Source organism: Podarcis vaucheri (assembly GCF_965113315.1).
Source record: "Podarcis vaucheri genome assembly, chromosome: 8".
NCBI classification, from domain to species: domain Eukaryota; kingdom Metazoa; phylum Chordata; class Lepidosauria; order Squamata; family Lacertidae; genus Podarcis; species Podarcis vaucheri.
In genome coordinates this window covers 74,800,667-74,825,181 of record NC_138766.1, presented here as the reverse complement: position 1 = coordinate 74,825,181, position 24,515 = coordinate 74,800,667, and the positions used below count along the sequence as shown (strand labels likewise).

The 24,515-nt window shown below is 45.4% G+C and overlaps 1 protein-coding gene across 3 annotated transcripts; it reads left to right on the top strand.

The window, feature by feature from the left end:
- The first annotated feature begins 10,823 nt into the window (after positions 1-10,823).
- Positions 10,824-23,888, top strand: KCNV1 (potassium voltage-gated channel modifier subfamily V member 1). Of its 3 annotated transcripts, none has more exons than XM_082235729.1 (4): positions 10,824-10,977; positions 15,913-16,425; positions 17,528-18,054; positions 22,949-23,888. In XM_082235729.1, the coding sequence occupies exons 2-4, from the start codon at positions 15,944-15,946 to the stop codon at positions 23,458-23,460; spliced, it is 1,521 nt and encodes a 506-aa protein (XP_082091855.1). In that variant the 5' UTR covers positions 10,824-10,977; positions 15,913-15,943; the 3' UTR covers positions 23,461-23,888. The 3 variants fall into 3 exon arrangements, with proteins under 3 accessions (XP_082091855.1, XP_082091853.1, XP_082091854.1); XM_082235727.1 differs by having other exon boundaries at positions 10,824-10,981; XM_082235728.1 differs by having other exon boundaries at positions 10,824-11,032.
- The last annotated feature ends 627 nt before the right edge of the window (positions 23,889-24,515 follow it).

The following is a 24,515-nucleotide window of genomic DNA, read 5'->3' as shown; positions in this document are numbered from 1 at the left end:
TCCAAAACAGTATGGAATATGGGGTGGAGGACTGCAGTAGGTGAGCGCAGGTAGTGGCATACTATGGGGGGGGGGCGCACAAAGGCAGTGGCCCCATATGCAAAATTGTTAGGGGCACAAAATTTCAACACCTGGTCAATACAGCTGCACGCTTCCATCACTGGCCTCCATTGAAAATGGCTTCTCCATGCGAACCTGGAAGTGACCTCTCTAGACGACAAAATGACTTTTCTAATCTCTACAGCTGCAATCTCCTGGGAGATGCAGATGCTATTAGGCAGTTGAATGTGCATGCATACTCCATCCATTTCCCAGATTAGCCCCTGTTCTATTGTTGACCCACTCCTAGGACGATGTAATGTCCAGCCAGGTGAGGCAGGTGGAGGCCTAGCAAGTTGTTTCCATAGCAATGAGCATGTTTCTTGGCCAACGCTTTAGAAATGTATAAAGGTTCCTTCACAAGCTCAGCTAGGGCCATTAACTTAACAAAGAAATTGATCTGACCATTCCAGCAGTTCCTTCTACTACAGACTCCCGTTTTACAAACGAAGAATCATAGGCTTAGAGGAGGGGGCCCAAAGATTTCACCCAAGCCAACTCCCAAATCCTATAACAATATCCTTTGAAACTTGGATCAGGATTAATGTTGGACAAAAAAGCCTTGGGTCTATGGTCCATGTTTGATGGAAGTATGCAACTTCTTAGTCTTCTTCAAAGGCTATGTGAATGCTTGTGTGTGTTTGGGGGGCAGGTGAACCTATGTTCCTCCAAATATTGTAGGATTACAACTTCCATCATTCCTAAGCACCAGCTGGGGCTGATGGGAAGTAAAACAGAATTCTAGGCTAGATTAAGGTTATCAGATTTTTTTCAATGATTCTGGGGACACTTTTCAACTTCAATGGATTTTCTATGGGGACTGATTTGTAAATCCGGGGACTGTCCCCAGGAAACGGGGACATCTGGTTACCTTAGGCTAGGTGGAACTTTGATCCAAGTCCAGCAGACCTCTTCCGAGATTCTTCTTCTTATTGTCATCATGAGAACCACAAAATATTCACGCTTCCTACTCAGAAGCCCAAGCTTACCTCTGCCTGATGTGTGTGAAATGATCCAGAGTTTCGCGCACAACGGCACCGTTTTAAATAAACAGTAGGAAAGCATTTTGGAAAATAACAGCAGATGGCAGTGTTACATCAGAACTGTCACTTTTGGCTTCTGTTTGGCACATTTTCTTCCTGGACAATGAAACCAATGTACAAATAGTTTCCATATCTTTTCAATATACAGTTGTACCTTGGATCTCAAATGCCTTGGCTCCTGAACAAATCAGCTCTTGAATGATCAAAACCTGGAAGTGAGTGTTCCGGTTTTAGAATGATTTTCGGAAGCCGAACGTCCAGCATGGCTTCCACGGTTTCCTTTTTTTTTAATATATTTTTTATTGATTTTAACATATTAATTATAAAATGTACCACAAAACTTATCACATACAATCTTTTTAGACTTCCATCAGCACCTCTGATGATCCACCGTTTTAACCACTTCTTATGCATTTCTTAACTTTATATTGCCTTTACATCTCTTAACAAATCATCCTCCATTTTTACAATACTTCTAATAATACTCCTCACAAAACTTCTTGCAACCCTACAAACGTCGTCTATTCTTCACAAATACTTTTCAAATAGTCCGTAAATTTACTCCAGTCTTCCGTGAATTTCTGGTCTCGCCGGTTTCGAATCCCTCCTGTTAGTTTATCGGCTTCCGTGGTTTCCGATTGGCTGCAGAACGCTCCTGCAGCCAATCAGAAGCCGTGTCTTGGTTTTTGAACGGGAACACATTCTGTTCAAGAACCAAGGTACGACTGTACAGTGGTACCTTGTTTTGAGTCCGGGATCCGTTCCGGAGCCCCGGATGCTCAACGAAAGGGATGCTCGATGTGCACACATGCGGAGTGGTTTGTACTTCTGCACATGTGCAAAGCGCAGTTTAGCACTTCTGCACATGCATGAGCAGCAAACCCAGAAGTATCCCATTCCAGTACTTCTGGGATTGCCACGGACGTTCACTGAAATGGATGGTCGACAGGGCGAGCGTTCGCGGAGGTATTACTGTATATGGTTTTCTAAATATATTTTCCATAGGCTATTGAATTTATTTATTTTTTGTCCTTACAGCAGTGGAATACACAAATCATTGAGACCCATTTGAATCAGTCAGATGGCCATGCACCTTATTGGATCATTCAGTAGTAGCATAACTTTACGAATGAATGGGTGGATGGGTGGATGAATTAATGAATGAATGGGTGGAAGGATGAATGAATGGACTTCCGGGTTAGCGCCATCGGCAATGGTGGTGTTCCTCTGACCGAGAGGAACCCGCTCCGCGAAAATCGAGTCTTGCCGCGGCGGCGAAGGCGGAGACCCTTTAAAAATCCCAGGCGGAGGAAGCCTGGGAACGTGGTTTTCGGCTGACACCAGGAGCGCCTCACCTACTCACGGGGAAACCCTTTTTCGGGGGTCCCGAAGCGAAGTGGGGGGAGCAGTGCGGTGTTTTGAATCAACTGCTACTTTTACGGAAAGATGGAAAGGATTTGCTGAAATAGCTAATTGAATTAGAATACAAAAAAGGGAGGTGTGAGGAGGTCAATGAAACAAGTAAATGAAAAACGAAGATATGGAAATTGGATGTGTTTTTAAATGTTTTTGCTTTTAAATGTTACTTTTTGTTCCTCTTATTGTTTTGTTATAAAAAAAAATTATTGTGGTTTTTTTTCTTTTTTTTACTATTTTTGAAGTATTGTAACCTTTTGTTGTTTTCTCTTCTCTTTTTTTCTTTTTTTTTTCTTTGTAATTTGTTAAACCTTTAACAAATATCATTTTTTTAAAAAAGGAAGGATGAATGAATGAATGAATGAATGTGGAACATCCCTAGTAAAGCATAGCAATAGGCTTTACCTTCTTCCCCAAAGGTAATTAGAATCTCATTTAGAGAAAGTACAGAGCAAAGGAAATGGAGAGCACAGAGACACAAAGATTAAGTGTGTATTGCCAAGCGCTCGTCAGTCATCCCACTGTTTTTGCATCCTTGGGCCAGAACTGAAATGGAGAAACAGATTTATTTCTTTATGAACAGTTGCGTAGTATTCAGACTGCACATTTCTCTCTACCTTTCCTTAGGTAAAAGGGCCAGAAACTTAGTGGGTTATTTAAATGAAAGGGGAACATTGAGACAAGTGGCCTAGAAGACTCCAGGGATGTAAGATTCCCCCCTCTGCAAAAAAAAGTAACTATGTCTCTTAGAATATAAATATCAACAATCTCAGAAATGCAGATGACACAACCTTGATGGCAGAAAGTGAGGAGGAATTAAAGAACCTTTTATTGAGGGTGAAAGAAGAGAGTGCAAAAGAGAGTGGTCTGAAGCTCAACATCAAAAAAAACCAAGATCATGGCCACTGGGCCCATCACCTCCTGGCAAATAGAAGGGGAAGAAATGGAGGCAGTGAGAGATTTTACTTTCTTGCGTTCCATGATCACTGCAGATGGTGACAGCAGCCACGAAATTAAAAGACGCCTGCTTCTTGGGAGAAAAGCAATGACATACCTAGACAGAATCTTAAAAAGCAGAGACATCACCTTGCCAAAAATGGTCTGTATAGTTAAAGCTATGGTTTTCCCAGTAGTGATGTATGGAAGTGAGAGCTGCACCATAAAAAAAGCTGATCACTGAAGAATTGATGCTTTGAATTATGGTGTTGGAGGAGACTCTTGAGAATCCCATGGACTGCAAGAAGATCAAACCTCTCCGTTCTTAAGGAAATCAGCCCTGAGTGCTCACTGGAAGAACAGATCATGAGGCTGAGGCTCCATTACTTTGGCCACTTCATGAGAAGAGAAGACTCCCTGGAAAAGACCCTGATGTTGGGAAAGATTGAGGGCACAAGGAGAAGGGGATGACAGAGGGTGAGATGATTGGATAGTGTTCTCGAAGCTACCAGCATGAGTTTGACCCAACTTCGGGAGGCAGTGGAAGACAGGAGTGCCTGGCATGCTCTGGTCCATGGGGTCATGAAGAGTCGGACATGACTAAACAACTAAACAACAACAACAACAACTCCCAGGGACTGAGGTCCTTGCTCCATTTTCTGTGTGACAGCCCTTTAGATATTTGAAGACAGTTATCACATCTCCTCTCAAGCTTCCCTTTTCAAGGCTAAACATACCCAGCTCCCTCAATTCACCCTTCCCCCAAAATTGTAAATTCTAAAACTTTTTAGACCATAGAGACAGAGTTGATTATAAGGACATAAAGGTCTGAAGTGGAGGATATAAAGTGCAACAGAAAGACTTGAAAATTAAAAACCGGTTGAAGGGGTGGAGGGAAGTCACGAGCTCAGCAAAGCAAAGAATTTATTTGTTTTGTTATTGGTATGTTGAAATATTGTGTTAAAAATGAAATCAATAAATATTATATTAAAAAAAAAATCACCGTTCCTCTTTTTACTTCTCACTTTGTTGGTGACATCTGCATTCCATACAAATCTGAATTCTGAAAGAACTTCTCACATTTAACCCGGGTGTTCATGAATATCAAGTTGACTAAGAGGTTTGGATTAACTTTTAAAGGTGCCATCCACAATGTCAGTAATGGGAATCTGACTGTTTGCCTGTACAGCAAAGATTATCTGAGAAGATGTTTGAGTATCCCAAATTAACCATAAAGAATGCAATTATGCAAATGTACTAATGAGTTGCTTTGTTGTCATCAGTGAGCCTCATTTGCGACATCCAAGATGTGTCTCTCTTAATGATTTGCAGGCTTCCATCTGCATACAACTTCCATTTGAAATATCTAGCTAATTGTACTATTTTTACACTTCACTTTTGCATTAACATCACCATATGCCTCACAAACCCAAGTGCTGGGTCGGCTATATAAGTTGTGCATCGTAGTTCAGCACCCTATTAAATGTTGAAGTGTGTAGGATACAACACCATATGCTGAAGAAATGGCCGAGATCACAATGGAGAACCGAACTGTAAGTGAACTGTTCTGCAACTACTGTTCTGTGTAAAACTCCCTTGCCCTAGTCACTCTCAAGTCATGCATGTAAAATTGATATTGACCTTTGCAATTGCAGCAAAGGATGTGTTCATCATCAGTCAATAATTGACAAGATGGTGTGACTTATTAAAATGTGGGGAGGTATGGAAATGGGTGGGACTTTTCTTTGGTTCCGTTTATGAATGGCTATGGAACAATATCTTAACAAAGTCACAGAGACAGAGTGGAAGCAAGCAAACAGAGCCTTTCAGCTGATTGAAAGGTGATTTAATCAAAGGACTTCTGCAATGTTAGTGCAGAACGCATGGGTCCCAAAAATATCTGCATAGCATGCTTTCAGTTACATGGCATGCATGGCCACTGGAGTGTGGCCAACAATCATTTTGAGGCTGTGATCACTGGGCATGATCCTGCTCTTCTTCCACCGTGCTTGATCCAGAAGCTGCAGCTAGTGCAGAATGCTGCAGCATGACTGCTGGCAGAGGTGAGGCCTTGGAAGCATAAAACACCCTTTCTTGGGAACTTGCACGGGCTGCTGATTTGTGACTGGGCCAAGTTCAAGGTGTCACTATTCGTATATAAAGCCCTTAATAATTTGGGACCAGTTTAGCCGTGAGATTGCCTGGCCCCAAGTATGCCCACTGGACCACTTCAATCTGCAGAGCTGCCAGTGTTACAGGTGCCACATAATACCGATTATTCAATTCTCAACAAATTCTTTCCAGGGAACACTGGAAAGTGTAGCACTGCAAAGAGGCTAGAAGTCTCCTAACAACTGGCATCCTTAACAATCCTTACAGTTTCTATGATTCTTTGGGTGAAACTGTGACTCTTAAAAGTGTTATTATACTGCTTTAAATGTAAATTGCAGGTGGGGCCTTCTTGTGGAAAAAAATCCCACTTTGTTTTGGACAATGCACACGATGCACACTTTCCAAGGAGAGTAAGTCCCACTCAACTCTATGGGGCTTAGTTTGTGGGAATGTTCAGGGAAGCAGGGGAGGATATATTGTTTAATAGTATCCTTCCTAACTTGCGTTAGCAAGTCCCTTTACTTAGCAGAGTGCATTCCCCTTTTAAACACACAGTGGTTAGCTTGTTGCAAGCTTGTTTAAGCTTCTCAATATAGGATTCCTGGTAATCCCCTTTTCTCCCCCTTAAAAAGAATAGGCATGACACAATCTTGTGTAAAGTATTATAAAAGAAGTTTACTCACACATTCAGTTCACAGATTGATCCCAGAAGGCAGACTTAGGTTACAAAGTGTATACACATGGAACTACCCCATATGGGAGTTAGTCCCAATGACTGCAGACAGGCAGTCACTGCTGCTCACTCGTTGAAACAGGATGGAAAAGAGAGAGGGTGGCACCTGCCTTGCCCCTTCTGGTACCTGGGCAGGTAAGATCACGCCCACCTCTAGTCACATGCAGAAGAAGTTTGTCCCAGCTCAGGAAGAAACAGGAAGTTTTCCACTGACTGGAGCAAACATTCCCTTTCATGTCCACTCTAGGAATGTTTTACTTGACTGCTATCTATGTGTCACATCCCACATAGTTAAGAGTGCACATGTATACATGTCTACCCTGAATGGTTAAATTATTGTTATGCACCACCCAATCTCTGAGCAGTGTAAGATTCCTGGGGTCCCAGGCTCTCACCCAGGGTTCAATTTCCTTGGAACAAGCGACAGCAGAGACTGCCATGACTTTATGATACATGGTTTATTTACACATATATACAACATGAGCCTACGGTGGAGGAGTTCACAGCATTAACACCCCAAGAGGGTCTTGCTTCTCCCATAGCCACAGCCTTGGATCCCTCCAAAAAACAGGCTTGACTTTGTCTCTCAGCTGCCCAGGCTGCAGCTTCTAACTTCTAGCTCACACACCTCAGCTCTGACTTTTGCTTTTCTAACTAACAGATAGCTGAGGAAGGGGGCCCAACCCCTTTGGTTTCTGGCACAAAGCCACTTCCTTTGTTACCTTAATGACCCATACTTGGGCCATTACCTCAGCAGGAAGCTAGCCAGGAATTGAATCCATGCTGGATCCAGGAATGAGAAGGCAGCTCAGGCATATAGTCTATTCTACCCCACCCAAAAAAAACCCCCACAGGCACAGACTCCAGCTGTCTGAAAAAAAGATCAGTCAATGGTGCTTCCTGCTGACTGACTTAAGGTATGAATTTGTTTAGTCCTCTGCTTTGGGGATGAATGAACCATCTGCTTATATCCTCTGTGAATAATCAGAAAGGCAGAGCAGATGTTTCTGGGTCTCCCAGAGAGTTGTAAAGCATTGTAGCAGCTGATGCTCTTTTTATCTCCAGAGATCGGAAGGGAAGCACCTTCTCGCATCTGATCCGTGGGAACACCAGGGAGCAGAGCTGAAATGGGGACAGAATTTCCAGCGAAGCGACCTAGCTCAAATTTGCATCCAGGCATAAATTTCAAAGACAGTTTATCCAAATTTGAATTGTTCTGTCATATTTGCACCAGATAAATCCTGCGTGTGTCTTTTCAGAAATAAGCCCTGCCAAGTTTAATGGGACTTACTCCTGGCTACATACGTAAATAACTGCAGCCTCAGTTATGAATGATGCTGAATTTTAAAACTTTAGAAAAACAGGGTGTACAGGCAGGGGCGGAGGAAGGGGCGGAGGAAGGGGCGGTCACCCCGGGTGCCACTGTGGGAGGGGTGACAAGATGGCCCCTGCCTCTCCCCAGCTGTAGAGTGGCTGAGGGTGTGCGCGGTCCATATGGGTGTCCGTACGGGATGCTGCTCAAGCGGCAGCCCATACAAACTGTGCATGTGTGGCATCCTGTACGGACTGTGCATGTGCATCATCCCATACGGTTGCCGCACATGCACAGTCTGTACAGGCTGCGCCGCCCCGGATGCCGGAGAGGGTTCCTCCGCCACTGTGTACAGGTCTGTTAGTCATTACCACACCAGAGAGAGCTGCATGGTTTGAGTCTACTTTGACACTAGTCCTGGGGAAGAGAAACTTTTTCAGCCTGAGACACATTCCCTACTAGACGCCCTTTGAGTGACCTTTTCCGCCAGAGGCAAAAGCAGGCAAAGAAAGAAAGAAAAATGTTAATTTTACCTTGTGGAATATCTTTGGGAGAATCAAAGGCTAAGGAGTGAACCCTACACAAATCTGGAGTGGAGTCCTTAAGACAGTTGGATGGTGTCTTGTACGCCTCCTTCTGGCAATTCCTGCAGCCAAGCTGGTGCCAAATGTATTGCTCTGCTTTCATTGGACCACATCAGGAAGGCTGAGAGGAGAGTCTTGTCTTCTGGGCAGCCCAGGACCTCAATGCACACTGTCTGGGCTTGCGCTCCAGGGAGATCACTCCAGTGCTGCTAACACAGAGGTTTGACTGCACCCTCAGAGGCACATTCCATTATTTCCTAAGATAGACAGACAGATGCCAACAACTATACATCTCCGTCTTCCATCCAGGCAAGCAAAGAGACACGATCAGAGTTCAGGAACACATTCCAGTCAGGCCAAAGTACCCAAGCAGGGTGCAAAGCAGGCCTGGTGAGCATAGCTAGATATCCCGTAGACTGTCCCGGGGACAGGTGAGGCTGCTGATCCCTTATTTTCAAATCTGAAAGTTGACAGCTATGCTGGTGTGCAGTGTGGCTGGGAAGGGGTGTGGCTTAAAGAGAGTCCCGGGGACCAAATAAATAAGTCATTCACCTGTGGAGCTTATAGCCAGGGCTGCTGCAACAAACAGCTGTTCAAGACTTTGGGAGGCAGAAACATGAGAGGGCATCAGAGGAGTGAGGGAAGGAAAGAAGGACAGAGGCCAGTGTTGCCCATGGCACCCCTGAACATCATTCAAGGCACCCCAGGGTCCCACAGCACACTGGATGAAAACCACTGATCTAGTCCATGAAAGCTCCATGTTATTTGTTACCTTTTTTAATGCTGCTGTTGTTTTTGCTGCAACAGACTCACAGGGTTGTCCTTCTGAAAAGTAATAGCACATGTTTAATGATAATTTATTGGTCTTAAATGAGAAGCAGTCATTGACAAGCAATCAAGATACTATTTCTCTTGTGTTTTGTATTTTAGGGTGCTAGTGGCAAGAAAAAAAGGGGCAAGAAACAAGAGGAGGAAAGGAACATTAAAGGTCTATTAAAGTAGGGCTGAACTTTCTCTCTGTGCTATAATAATTGAGGGGCCAATCCTATGGCAGATCTGCCAGGATGAGCAGTTTAGGATGCAGCAGAGCTCCAGATCAGTCAGCTGATTCCCCTGGAATTAAGTCTCCAGCCCTGGCTCTGCCCAATCCAAAAAGGGGCAAGGCAGGTACAGGATCCAACGCCCTTCCAGCACAGACAGGTGACCTGGCAACCCACTGGGCAACCCACTGCTTACCTTCCCTCTGCCAGTCTTAGGCAGAGCAGCAGCCCCACTGCTGAATGGAATTTTGATCTGATGTAACTTTACACCAGATTAACTTACACCAGTTTGCTTTACACCAGTTTTTTGTGCATAGGGTTGCTTTTCATAGACTGTCGTCCTTGGGTATTAGACTAGCACAGCAGGAAGCTTTAACTGCTGCCAGATCGCAATCGTAAAGTTCATAATGAACTTGGCGAGATTCACTTCCATGAAAACATTCATCATTCATAAGCTGCAAGGCTGCCATCCTGGGCATTCTTCCTTGATAAGATAAGTTCCACTGGACTCCTCGGGTTGGATTTGGAGATGTAAGAATGTCATTTCAATGGGCCAGCACCAAGCTTGACTGAGGACACTTTCAGACTGCCACTATTTTGAAGGTGGGCTTCAACTGTCCATAAGAAATTTGAGGCTGCACAATTAAAGTGGGATTTGGTGCTATTTTACTGCAAACCCACTCTCCCTCCCCCGCCCCCCAATAAAACCCACACACTTTTGTGATAGAGAAAGTGATGAAAGCAGTGTGTAGGGCAGCAACTGTGAGATCCTATAATCTCCCAACCCAATCAGAATAAAAGCTCAATAAACAGTCAAGTTCCCAGCAAACCTTGTGCAAACAAATCAGGATGAATACCTAATAAATGTTGTCTGAAAGCAACCTAAGTCTGGATCCCTTTGGTTTCATTGGTGCCAGGTCTGTGCACGAGGAAGCCCGGCTCCCATTGGTTTCAAGCTCAGTGGATGACCTTGGGCTGTTCACAGTCTCTCACCATAACCCAGCGCACAAGGTTTTTGTGAGGACAAAATGGGGAGGAAACGAACCGTGTACACTTCCTTGGAAGAGATGTGGGATCCAGTGGCGTAGTGTAGGGGGTGCAGGGGGGGCCGGCCGCACCGGGCGCAACATCTGGGGGTTAGGGGGCGCAAATCCACGGGTTAGGGGGCGCAAATCCACGGGTTAGGGGGCGCAAATTACTTGCCTTGCCCCGGGTGCTGACAACCCACGCTACGCCACTGGTGGGATCTAAATGCAATAGTCTCTGCTCCAAGCATGACCAAGTCTGGATCCAAGTCAGCACGCAAGCGAAGGAGCTGCCAAACTACCGAGTACTCGGGGAACAAACTTTTCTTCAGGGCGCGCAGCCGGCTGCGGGTTCCTCAGCTCGGGCGAGACCCGTTTCCTTCCTAAGCACGTGGCTCCCGCTCCAGGGTCTTTAAAAGATGTCCCGGGTGGTGAACCCCACCCCTTCTCTTGCTGTCGCCTCGGAGCTGCGCTCTGATTTGCTCGTGCGCCTGCTCACGCGCCTAACCAAGAAGCGCTGCCCAGAAGTTGGCGAGCTGCAGGCGCCGGCGGCAGAGCGCGCTTGTGCGCAGAGAAGTGCGGAGCTGGCGAGCCTTCCGCCCTTAAAGGCGAGCGCCAGCCGGGGAAGGCGCGGAGAGCTGTAGCCCTGCGATGTGCCCGGAGCAGCACGAGTGGAGGCAGGTAAGGGGGCGTGGCTCTTGAACCTTTGAAGGCGATGCCTGGCTGGAATAGGTGAGCTCCTGTCAATCCATCAGAGTTGCTTCCGTGTGTCGCGCTTCTTGGGTTTATTTCGCGGGGTCTTCGACGGAGCAACCTTATGCATGCTTACTCGGAAATAAGCGTCATTGTGTTGAATGAGGCTTACCTGCAGGTTAGTGTGCATGGGATTGCAGGCTCATCTATCTTTAACGTCCTACATACTCCGGGTTTTTGTTTAAAAAATAATAATTTGCTGGTTTTCAGCGTTAACATTTGGTTTCGAGATGCTAGATCCAATGCCATTTGGTATTGACATCTTGTGTGTGCTTGCAAAGACAGAGTAAGTCTTATTAAAATCAGTGGAACTTGCTTCCAAGTAAACCTGCAGAGGCGTGTGGGGCTGAATCATAGAACTGTAGAGTTGGAAGGGTCCACAAAGCCAACTAGTGCAGGAATCTTTGCCCAATGTGGGGCTCAAACCCACAACCCTGAGATTAAGAGTCTCATGCGCTGCTGACTGAGGTAGCACAGGAGTGTTGGTGGATGATTATTGACCTGGTATTTGGGCAGAGTGTTGGACTTGGACTAAGGAGATCCCTGCTCTGACCTCGTGCCAGTCCCACAGTCTCAGGCTAAGCTACCTTACAGGGTTGTTGTTGTTGTAAGGATAAAATGGGGGAAGCAGTGTGATCTGTGTATAGCACCTTGAACTCCTCAGAGGAAAGGTGGGGTATAAATGCATGTAATGATAATTAAATTAAGATATTGTGAACTGCTTCACAGCTGTGTATAATAATTGGAATTATTATTATTAGTAAAACTCTAGTATTCTGTGCACAGGTAGGGGAAGGGGTCTAGCTCACTGGTGAAGCATCTGCCTTGTATGCAAAAGTTCCGAGATTCAACCCCTGGCATCTCAAGATAGGGTTTGAAGTGCCCCTTGCCTGCAACCCTGGAGAGCTGCTGCTACATGGCATAGATAATGCTAAGCTAGATGGACGAAAGGTCGGACTCAGTGTAAGACAGCTTCCTGTGTTCTCGCCAGTTGCTTATTTTTAAGATTCTTGGAGAAACCAAACACAATTGGTAGGCTGGTGATATAAACTGATATGCTGATTAAAATGCACATTTTATTAGCATATAAATGCACATTTATTTAATGCTGCACTAATTATTATTATTGCTGCTGCATAGTATTTGATGCTGCAGTTTATTATTAAGTAGTTTTTAAATTGTTGCACTAATAATCATGAAGTATCTAAAGTTGCACGGGACGTGGGTGGCGCTGTGGACTAAACCACTGAGCCTTTTGGGCTTGCCAATCAGAAGGTCGGCGGTTCGAATCCCCACGACGGGGTGAGCTCCCGTTGTTCGGTCCCAGCTCCTGCCCACCTAGTAGTTCGAAAGCATGTCAAGTGTAAGTAGATAAATAGGTACCGCTCCGGCGGGAAGGTAAACGGTGTTTCCGTGCACTTCTCTGGTTTGCCAGAAGTGGCTTAGTCATGCAACCCAGAGTCGTCTGCAACTGGACCTAATGGTCAGGGGTACCTTTACCTATCTAAAGTTGCACTAAGCGATGGACATACCAACCAACACCCCACACACACACTCAAAAAAGAGAGAACAGTGTGTAATCTACAGAATGGGTAGAGAATGTGAAGGACTAATTGGTGCATTTGTTTTAATTTTTAAAGTGCCACAGATGTAAATTCCAGCTCCTGTTCCTTGCCAAGGTTAATTGAAAAATCCATGGAAGAAGCAAATCCTGTTGTGTTTAATAGGGCTTATTCCTAGATAAGTGTGCAGAGGATTGCAGCCTAGATGTTGAAAAGGAAACTGCCTCATATTAAACAAAATTCCAGTGAGGAAACCTAATGTATACATTAGCCATTGTTTTGATTGCCGGCCAATAGAACCAGTGATAATGAGCTGTCTTCTTTTTAACTGCAAGGGAATGCTAAGCAGTTTTAAGAGATCTCATGAATGGTCATCCCTAAATGTCATGGCATGCAACTTCTCTGCACTTGTGCTTTTAGTGAAGCATTTCCCAGAAGTTGCTTTGGGTTCAGAATAATAACGGGAAGGACAGTCATCATTTTTTGTTATGCAAGCAGCCACCTGGTAAGGTACCTTGTTCTCCTAGGCTCTAGCATGCTGTACAAGCTGAGAACCAGGTAGTGTAGAAGAACCAGAATGGGAAATCTCTGGTCCTCCAAATGTTGCAGAACTCCAGCTCCCATCAGCCCCAGCTAGTATGGTGAATGGGCAATGGGAGTCACTGATCTTTATTTGTTTATATACTGCTTATCCACCCAAAAGGCTTCCAAGCAGTTTACAACTATAAAATCAAGTATAAAAGCATTACATAATTAAAATACACAGTAACAATTCCATTGGGACTTTAGAACATCCTTAATTAGGGTGTACAATATAGGAGCTAGCACAACTGTTAAAACAGTTAGATCAGAAGTTCAGTTTAGAGGATTGCGTACTTAAACAGGTATGTCTTCAGGGGCCGGCAGAATGCCAATATTGATGGAGCCTCTCATATTTCAGCAGTGAGGGCATTTCCCAACACTGGTGCTGCCAGTGAAAAAGCCCAATAATCACCAGGCTGTGAGAAATCTAACCAGGTTCCATTCACTGATTGTAGTGCCCTTACCGGGCAGTGGGGAGAAAGATGGTTTTTCAGGTAACCTAGTCCAGATTTATTTAGGACTTTGTATATAAGTAGCCCGGGGACGCGGGTGGCGCTGTGGGTAAAACCTCAGCGCCTAGGACTTGCCGATCGCATTGTCGGCGGTTCGAATCCCCGCGGGGGGGTGCGCTCCCGTCGTTCGGTCCCAGCACCTGCCAACCTAGCAGTTCGAAATCACCCCCGGGTGCAAGTAGATAAATAGAGACCGCTTACCAGTGGGAAGGTAAACGGCGTTCCGTGTGCTGCGCTGGCTCGCCAGATGCAGCTTGTCACGCTGGCCACGTGACCCGGAAGTGTCTGCGGACAGCGCTGGCTCCCGGCCTATAGAGTGAGATGAGCACACAACCCTAGAGTCTGGCAAGACTGGCCCATATGGGCAGGGGTACCTTTACCTTTACCTTTTTATGTAAGTAGCAGAACCTTAAAAGTGGCTTGGTTGCTCATAGGCAGCCACTGCTATTAGTAGTGGGAAGAGTGCTGGACTTAGCTCCCATGAAACTGGTTTTGTGCCAGTCACTGCATCTCTGCTTAACCTGCCCTGCTGTGTTGGACATTTAGTCATAAAAAAGTTACTTCCATATCTAGTATCTTATAGTTCCATACCGACTTTGAGTAACCTATAACTGGTGCCAAAAACGCCACCCTCCACATTCTATACCCAGAGGGATTATATTATGAAGATGACACAATATTTATATATTTCAAATATTTGCATCTCAAACCTTATGGTGAGTGGCCAGTTGGTTCTATTTACTACAGGAAAGGACATAGAAGATACAAACCTGAGCAACTTGATATCCTACTAGACTTTGTTTACTTATTTCTGCAACCATAGTGGCTGGCACTAACACACACAGCCTCACCTTAAAAGAAAACCCTTCATTTCTTCTGATCCTGAAATCTGTACTGTGCAGTGAGGAATGGGTTCTTCTGTTGCAGCAGTGGATGCAACCCCATTAAAAAAAGCATCAAAGGGTGAGAGAAATTTAAAAACCACAACATCCAGCCGGAAAGACTTGTTGAAACAAAAATGTCTTCCACAGTTTCCAGAAACTACAAATAGTGGGTGTTTGTTGTATCTCAACAAGGATGCATTTCCACAAACCAGGGCCAGACACAGAGAAGGCCCTGCTCTGAGTTACTGGGGAATGGGCTTCTGATAATTTAGGTACTCTTTTGTAGAACACAGTGATTTGGTGGGTATGTGAGCGGGTAAGGTGATTTGCGTGTTCAGACTCAGAGACCTCCGCCTTAAATAAAGACACATTTAACTCAAATTTTAGTTTTAGTTTTTGGCCGAATTTAGGCCACAACTTTATTGATTACAGAAAAGTGAGTGGTTACATAGGCTCTGGTTCAACAAGCTCCCTACACCCTTGCAGGTAGCGCTGACCCAGAGCTCTATCATAGGTCAGCCAAGGGTGAACACCTGAGGCAGGTGAAAAGCCTGGGAACAGACTCTGTTCACTCCCCAGATGCTCCCCTGGACTCAGGCATGGGCACAACCCCCTTTTGGGGGTTGACCAAACCAAGTTGAGGCTCTGGATTCCTTTAACATAATACCCTTCACATAGGGATGGCAAGACCGTTCTCCCACCCTATCACATGAACCAGGGCCTATGCGCAACCTTACAAGTTGTGACAATTTGCTACACGGCAGATGAAACCCAAATGGCCACAGCCAATCAGCCAAGTGGGGGAAAATTCCTGCTGTGCCCCTGTCCCAACGACAGATGGCACAGCAAGGTCAATTGCAAAATGCCCTAAAATTAGGGAGAGGTGGGCAGGTGTTCTGATGCATGAGATGAAAGAGGAAGCTCCGGGACACATGCATGGGTTTATATAGACCCCTTGATCCATTTAGACTGCGCACCATTGGCCAGATTACACCCAGCAATGAGGGATCTACCAATTGGGTGTTGTGGCTATCCAGTAGACCCACCCACAACCAGGAGGTCAGTCTCCAGGTCTCACTGCAAGACATGCCCTCTTTTATGGAGGACACGATCTCTCAGGCAGACTGCATCTGAGCTGCATAGGGCCTTGTATGTCAGCACCAATCTTGACCCAGTACCAGATTGGCAGCCACTGCAGATCTTGCAGACAAAGTGCTACATGAGGAATTGAGGAAACTGCAAGCAACGACGCATAATTGTTCATTCTGTTGCTTTGCCCCAGCATGGGCTCTTTGACTTGCATGTGTCATTTTCTCTAGGAGAGAGAAGGCTGCCTCTGGCAGCTGAAGAATGAAGTCCCCTCCTTGCTGCCTGTCCCTTTCTTCAGGAGCATCTGGAGAGGAGCTGGGTGAGAGCACGTCCTTTGGATCTGTGGAGTCCAGTGTCTTCTGCAGCGAGGAGGAGCCAGGAACCTTGCTGCGACCGGTGGCCCCATCCTTGGACTGCATCACAGTCAATGTGGGAGGGGCCCGCTTTGTGCTGTCCCAGAAAAAGCTGTGCTGCTACCCAGACACCCGCCTGGGCAAGCTGGCTGTAGTGGTGTCAGCTGCCCGGGACGTTGCCTCCAGCCTCCTGGATCTCTGCGATGATGCCAATTTGGTGGAGAATGAATATTTCTTTGATCGGAGCTCTCAGGCATTTAGTTACATCCATAATTATTACCAGACGGGTCGGCTGCACGTGATGGATCAGCTCTGTGCACTTTCCTTCCTGCAGGAGATCCAGTATTGGGGGCTGGATGAGCTCAGCATTGACTCTTGCTGCAGGGACAGGTGAGTAATTGATGGGGCCATGGGCCCAAGTCCAGTAGGGCTGGGGACGGCTTCAGTAGGGTGTTGTAGATTAATTATGCAGTTGGGGAGAGGTGAGGTAAGCACAGATGAAGGGAATTAAGATGAGGTGGTGGCCTGGGTGCCACTGATGTGGATTCCTACCACCTAGGCAAGGCAGCAGCTGGACAGAACATTATGGCAGTGGTTGAGTTTGGTATTGAAGTAACCCAGTTGCTTGTGTACTTGGAAAGGGGGTGGATGTTGGGGTTGTGGGGAGCAACTCCAACAGTTTTTTCTAGGAAAAAAAATCACTGGGTATACTACTACCACCACTAATAATAATAATAATAATAATAATAATACCTTATTATTTATACCCCAGCCACTCTGGGTGCTCCCAATGGAATATTAAACAGAATAAAACTTCAAACATTAAAATCTTCCCTGACCAGGGCTGCCTTCAGATGTCTTCTAAAAGTCAGATAGTTGTTTATTTCCTTGACATCTGGTGGGAGGGCCTTCCACAGGGCAGGCGTCACTACTGAGAAGGCCCTCTGCCTGGTTCCCTGTAACCTCACTTCTCGCAATGAGGGAACCATCAGAAGGCCCTCGGAGCTGAACAGTGGGAGTGGAGACACTCATTCAGGTATACTGGGCTGAGGCTGGCTAATGTAACCTTGAAACAGGTTCCTCCTGGGATTAAATTAATGTGTGATCTAAAGCAAGGACAGCTAGCTTGTGGCAATCTGGATGTTGATGAGCTACAACTCCCATCAGCCCTGCCAATTAGCCATACTGGTTGGAGCTGATGGGAGTTGTAGTCCAAGACACCAGGAGGGCCACTAGTTAGCCACCCCTGTTTTTAAGGCAGACTTGATGTGTAGCACGGAGGAGTTGAGGATGACTTTAGGTTTGTCCCTTTTGCTGATCATCTGGCTTTACAGCTCGGATGTTCACAAGAGCACACTTTGAAGTCAGTGACCGCTGTCTTTTTGCATTTGTAATTGAAGTTGGTTGTGGTGGTGCACGTGCTGCCACAAGTGTTTGCATTCATTTCAGATGAGGTATAGTGTCACATTTTGTGCTTCGCTGCCCTGCACAGGTACTTCAGGAGGAAGGAACTGAGTGAAGCCTTGGATATCAAGAAAGAAGCTGAAGCACTTGATGCCCAGGAAGAGGAAGAGGACTTCTCCGGGAGCCTCTGCCCCAGATTCAGGCAGAAGCTTTGGGAGGTATTGGAAAAACCTGGGTCTTCTGTCGCTGCCCAGACTTTTGGCACCATCTCCATGGCCTTTGTCATCATCTCTATTGCCAACATGGCCCTCATCTCTGTAGAACTGAGCTGGCTGCCACCACACCTCCTTGACATCCTGGAGTATGTGTGTATCGCCTGGTTCACAGGAGAGTTTGCCCTGCGTTTCCTGTGCGCACAGAAGAAATTCAACTTCATACGGAGTGTAGCAAACATCATAGACCTGCTGGCCATTTTGCCCTTCTACATCACACTGGTAGTGGAGAGCTTGCGTGGCAGACACAGCTCCCAGGAGCTGGAAAACATGGGACGTATTGTTCAGGTGTTAAGGCTGCTGAGGGGTCTGCGCATGCTGAAGTTGGGCCGGCATTCAACAGGTAAATCTACATGGTGTAGGAAACTCTTGGGGAAATTGATTATTTTGTGGTTCTACCTAAGGGGGGTGGCAATTTTAAGAAACTCAGATGAGAAGCTGACTTCCATATGAGCAGAGGCCCACAACATGAGACTGGTCCCATGTTGCAAGCTAAGCTTTGTAGCCACCAAACTCCAGACAGACCCTTCCCCCAGAATCATTTCCAAGGCAAGCAAGTGACTGTACATATCCCAGATAGGTTTAACAGTCCATCACTCTTCATGGGGAACAGGGGTCTCCTACCAACTCTCAGCACAAACTACAGCTCCCAGAAGTCTTTGGGGAAGCCATAACTGTTTAAAAGTGGTATCCAGTGCTTTTGTGTGTGTGTAGGGTGTATGTGTGTGGGTACTCACCATGAAGTAAGTGCCACACTTTTAACATTTGGGGGAGGGAAATGTGCTGGTACTGCCATACCCTTGAGTACCCCCAGGGAGAGAGAGAAGCACTGGTAGTATCATAGTACTTTAAATATATTGTGTGAATGTGGCCAGAGAGATGGTATTTCATAATTCCATTCCTTTCAGTTTATCGATTTACTCTGTCACCGCAATGCCTAATTTCAACAGTGCTTCCTCTGTCATCTGATGGACACAGTCCCTTGTCTGAAAGCTGCCTTAAACCAGGTGATGCTATCTGCCGATCTCCCTCAGTATAGTCTCCTTTGCCCAGCAGTGCCTCTCCAGGATCAAAAGCAGAAGTCTTTCCTGCCATTTGATCCTTCTAACAAGAGATGCTGGGCATTGAACCAAGGATCTTTTGCATGCAAAACAGAAGCTCTACCACAGAGCTATGGTACCCTTCCTAGGACCTTCCATCATAAGAGTTGGAAGAGACCATGAGGACCATCTAGTCCAACCCATTGCAATGCTGGAATTTTTCACCCAACATGGGGCTTGACCCATAGCTCTCAGATTAAGAGTCTCCTGCTCTAGTACCTTCTTAGCAAGCCTCACTTTCCACAGAAAACTGAATCTTTTCTGTATCCCACAATTGTGGGAGAATTAAGCAGAGGGGACCAGTTCACCTCAGGGTGACATCTCCCTCCAGAAAACTATCTAAATCTGCCCTGAGGTCCTACAGTTCTGAGAAGCTGAATAGGCAAATCATCATGATTTTTAGGTTGCCAGGGTGGGAAGCCTGTGACCCTTCTAGTTGTTGATGGAGTCCCATCAGCCTCTGCCAGGGATGATGGGAGTTGTAACCCAGCAACATTTGAAGGGCAGCTGGTTCCTCACCCCTGGTCTGAGGCCTAGTTCTTACAAGGAACAAACCTGTTTCTGAACTGCACCAATAGTAGTAGGGGGCAGCAGGAATTACAGGACTGAATTATCCTTCATACAACAACAGAAGAAAAATCCCTACATGCAGAAAAACTGACATGTTAGGAAGAAGACTGGCCTAAAACCTTCGCTGCAGCATCTAGTTTTCTCTGTTCAGGGAATTTGACTTGTTTGGGTGGGTGGAAGAGTATCCAATCATGTCAGCATCCTGAAGTGGTACAGTCCAGAAATAATGTTATTACCCCAACACAGATTAATTGGACCGTCATGCTAGAAACTCCCTCTAATCACTTCTCCTAACCTCTTCATCACCCCCCTATTAGTGCTATATAAGCTAATTTGGTTGCCTGCCCGTTTCATTGTCAACAGTGAGTAAACTGGCAAGGGTCAGAGATGCCCTGCTAGCAGCACTGCATTACTATTCAAAATAAAACTGGATTCATATCTGCAAAAATTTGCCTAGAAGGGGTTGCCTATATGAACACAGCTATTCTGAATTTATAATATTCTGTTTGCTTCTTTTATTCTTGAACAGATCAGATTGGAAAGTCATAGCAGCAAGGCTGTGTTTGCAGCTGATGGGCTCAAATGTTGCCTCAGATGAATCTGTTGTTGCAACATGTTCCCCACTTCCTCAAATGGAGAGAAATCCCAGATCGGTTTCCTTTAGTTGGCAGAGCACTGAAGGCTTCATTTTGTAATATATACATGGCAGAAGATAGGGCAACCCCCCCCCCAAACTGTGCCCCCATTTTCATCTGATTTGGGCTTCCAAAAAAAACTTTCACTTACCTGTTTTATTTGCTGAATGTATATAGCTGCTTCATAAGTTCCAGGAGCCTCAGAAAACAATGTAAAACTGTTAAAGATACTGAAACACTCAATCACATATTTATTTCTCTCACACATTTCCAGCATTGCAGCCAACCTCTGGGTATCTAATTCAGAAAAGATGCCAGCTTCCAGGAGACAACCTCCTAACAATAGGTTCATTAAATAAACTGAGCATCATTGAACTGTTAACAAAGCAGTGGCCTTCTAGCTTCTGTAATTTCTTTTATTTTCAGAATCATTCCAGTTTGTAACATATTGCAGGAAGAAAGAGAGAGGAAAGAAACTTTTATGTCCATATAACATATGTGATCTATGTTAGTCACGGGTGCCATGAAAGATAAGAGAGTCCTCTTTCCTTGCTGGTCCCTTGGAATCAGTTTTTACTCATCATAGGAGGTGTGGTGAGAATTTATTTAAAGAGACAATGAGGAATAATGAGATTGAGTAAGGGCAGAAGAAACTTGCTGGTATCCAAGCCGGGGCAAAATGGCAATGAACTCTTATGGTGAGGACTTCTACCCACAATGCATCCTGGTGTTAAAGAGTCCATGTATTGTGTTAAAACATGATACCACTCCTGCAGGCAAGTTATACTTGCTACTGCATCAGACTAGCATAAGTTATAGAAAGTGCTAACTTGACACATCTTGACACTACGGCATATTGTTTTTATGTCATATCTCCCATACATAGACTGATGGATCACCAGCTCTTGAATTGTTCCATCTTTGAAGAAACTTGGAGAAGGCTTGAGATGGAAAACAGTCAATTTTTATTTTAAACAACCGAGATGTGCCATTAAAATGGCATTCACAAGAGACATAAATTAGGTGCTATGCATTGCAAGCCTGTTTGTGCTTGGAAGGAACCCCATCAAGTTCAATGAGACTAACTCCCAGATGTCTGTATAGGACTTCAGCCTAAAAATATGAGGGTTGAGGCTGTTTTTACATGTGCACATACATAAATTGCAGCTGTGTGGAGTACCTCAATCGAACAGAATCTTGTTTTGATGTGAGGCAAGTTGATATGAAAGGGGTTTTTTGGGCCAGGGCTGGTGATAATAAAGCTATAGTCCTGAGCTCATACAGTTGGCAGTTATCCACCTCTAAAATTCATTATTTCATATACATTTAGTATTGAGGTACAGCAGATGAATGTCAGCTCTTGCATGCAGGAAATGATTCTCAAGTACAAAATTTGGAGAGATGACTGGGTACGCAGTATCACTTACTTAAGGACTTCAGCAGAACTCAGATGGATCCTGAGTCAACAAACTAAATATGAGCCAACAGCGTGATGCTGCTTTAAAAGGGCAAATGCTAATATGGGTTACACAGAAGTACTGCATCCAAGGCATGGGAAGAAATTGTTCTACTCTACTGAGTGCTGGTTGATTCCCAGCTACATAAGGATACTAAATATGTTTTGTTTTGGTTTTAACTGTTAAAGGAGACTAGCAGGGCTGACTTTGTTGGAAGAAGTGTTCCATTCATTCAGACCCCATGTCCAACCTCTCCAAAAGCATTTTCCTTCCTCTTTTGCTATATTGGGCCTCCTCCCCTAATAAATACTGGGTGAGATGAGAGCACTTTTTCAACCCAAAGGCTGTATCCTCTTCTGAGGACCACATGCCAGTGGTGGGTGGGACCAGAGGCAAAAGTCGGTGGATAAATAAATGCAGATGTTACCTTTGTACAGTAGGCTAGTTTCTGCATGAACACCTCTCTGTCCTCCATCCAGGCAAGCAAGTGGCTTGATCAGAAGTCAAGGATACATTCTAGCCATGGAAAAGCATGCAAAGCAAGGACACTGAGGGTCTAGCCAGGAAAGGAGGCTTGTGCCCTAGGGAGAGTTTTGAGGGCCCAATAGAAAGACCTAGAGAGCCACATTTGGCCCCTGAGCCACCTCAGACCTAAGGAAGTATTTGTACCATTTGTTCTCCCTTTCCAAGTGGGCTTTAATTCAACCTCTGCTGCTCAGAAGGCAGGAGCTCACATGACCACAGCTTTGCTCAAGGCCTCTCTATCCCACTCCATTACTGGTCCTGTTTAGCTTGTCTTACTATTGCCCTTGCAGCAGGGAGGAGAATGGGGACAAAACTAGAATTATGGGGCTCAGCTGTCATTGATGCAGGTTCCACCTGCCGTTGGTATCCCAGCCATCCACCCTACAAGTCCCAGGGGCATCAGGCTTCAGGGAATCTGATCCCTCCCATGGTGGCAGCCAAGAACCAGATAAACAAAAAATGTTTCTTACCAAGTAATTTATTCACTATGCACAGAGATAGCTGAAGGAATGCATTCTAACTAGGATAATGCCATTGCTCCAAGTAAAGTCCACCCTCTCCGTCTCTTCTATTGTATGTCACACCTAATGTGAGCTTTCTGCCTCTGAGCTTTCTGTTCTACTACCTTCAGTGCATGCCTGGTCCTGGGAGAGGGAAGGTCAGGAATGCTTTCCAAAGACACTGAGTCTGTCAGTGGTCTCTCCCCTGGTGCTGCTTCTTCCTGCTGTTCCTCTCCCAATATTTCCCAGCTTCTCCCCTCTGCAGTCTCTGAACTATGCCCTTCTGCAAACCACTGTTCTAAATCTATACAGTCCTCCTGTTCTTGGGAAGGTTCAGGAGAATGGGGGGGGGTCTCCACCATTCCTCCTCAGTCCAGCCCCTGAGAAGGGGGCACCAGCCACCACTGATGGAGGCTGTGACCTAAACTGAAATCCTCTATTGCGTTGCAGGTTTGCGGTCCCTGGGCATGACCATTGCCCAGTGCTACGAAGAGGTCGGTATGCTCCTGCTTTTCCTCTCTGTGGGCATCTCCATCTTCTCCACCATGGAGTTCTTTGTCGAGCAAGGTGTCCATGGCACAACCTTCACAAGTGTGCCCTGTGCTTGGTGGTGGGCTACGACATCCATGACGACAGTTGGCTACGGAGACATTAGGCCGGACACAACCATCGGCAAGATAGTGGCATTCGTGTGTATATTGTCAGGAATTCTCGTTCTGGCTTTGCCGATAGCCATCATCAATGACCGCTTTTCTGCCTGTTACTTCACGCTGAAGATAAAGGAAGCTGCTCTCCGGCAGCGTGAAGCCTTAAAGAAGCTCACAAAAAACATGTCCAGCGATTGCACCGTCAATGTTAATTTGCGCGACGTCTATGCTCGAAGTGTCATGGATGTGCTGAGGCTAAAAGGCCGGGACAGAACAAGCACTAGGAGCAGCGGTGGTGATGAGTTTTGGTTTTGATTTCTTTAAAAAACAAAACAGCATAAGGCAGGGGTAGCCAATGTCGTACTGTCCAGATATTGTTAGACTACAACACCCATCATTTTATTACCATTGGCAATGTTTGCTGGGAATGATGGGAGTTGTAATCCAACAACTTCTAGAGAACACTACACTGTTTAAAATGTGTGTCTAATGTTTTGTCAGCCTTGATAATAAATGCTGTGTTGAATACGAGGCTAACAATCGTTTCATGTTCTCCCCTATTAAATTTCCCTTTCCAGGTTTCTGAGCATGTGACAACAATTACCCTAACCCAAAGGCTTATTAAAAGCAAAAACACTCAGGTTATACTGACTCTTACCATTTAGACCATTCATTAGAATAAAATGGCAAATTCTACATAAGACAATGTTTCGGTTATTTGGTAATAGTTCTTATGCTTGCTTTAACATGAAAAAATAAAGTGTTTGCAAAATGAAAGTTGTTGTACTGTTTTGTTTTATATTTTAAAGAGTTTTTTATTTAAAAAAAATAGCAAGAGATGAGGAGCCTTTACAGTTGTGTCACAATAGCCAATTTGAGACATGATTTAGTCCATCTCAGAGATGGGGGACTCAGCTTCTCTCAATCTCATTTACCCTTTTGAGGAAAGTCATACTTATAGCCTAAATCAGATGTGAGGAAACTGAGACGCTCCAGATGTTATTGAACTCCAACCAGTAGTGCCTGGGAACTGGTGGGCAAAGGGCAGGGATCCCTCCGACAGGCAGAGCCGACTAATTCTAAATTTGGCCAATAGTCAGAGATGATGGAAGTTAAATATTCCAACAACATCCAGAGGACTACGGGTCTCCCATTCTTGCTCTGACATTCGCCATAGTGACTTTCACAATGCATATCTGAAACCCTGCTCCCGCACCCCGCACAAATACTTACATTCTAATCCTGTGCACAGCTACTGGGGAGTAAGTTCCACATTGTCATTTACTCGCAAGATGTATGCATAGAATTGCAGCTTTAAACAATCATAGAGTTGGAAGAGACCCTGAGGATCATTGAGCCCAACTCTCTGC

Coding starts and splice junctions, on each gene's coding strand:
- KCNV1 (XM_082235729.1), top strand. CDS start 15,944: ATGAAGTCCCCTCCTTGCTGCCTGTCCCTTTCTTCAGGAGCATCTGGA. Junction 16,426..17,527: donor GACTCTTGCTGCAGGGACAG/GTGAGTAATTGA, acceptor TGCCCTGCACAG/GTACTTCAGGAGGAAGGAAC. Junction 18,055..22,948: donor GTTGGGCCGGCATTCAACAG/GTAAATCTACAT, acceptor ATTGCGTTGCAG/GTTTGCGGTCCCTGGGCATG.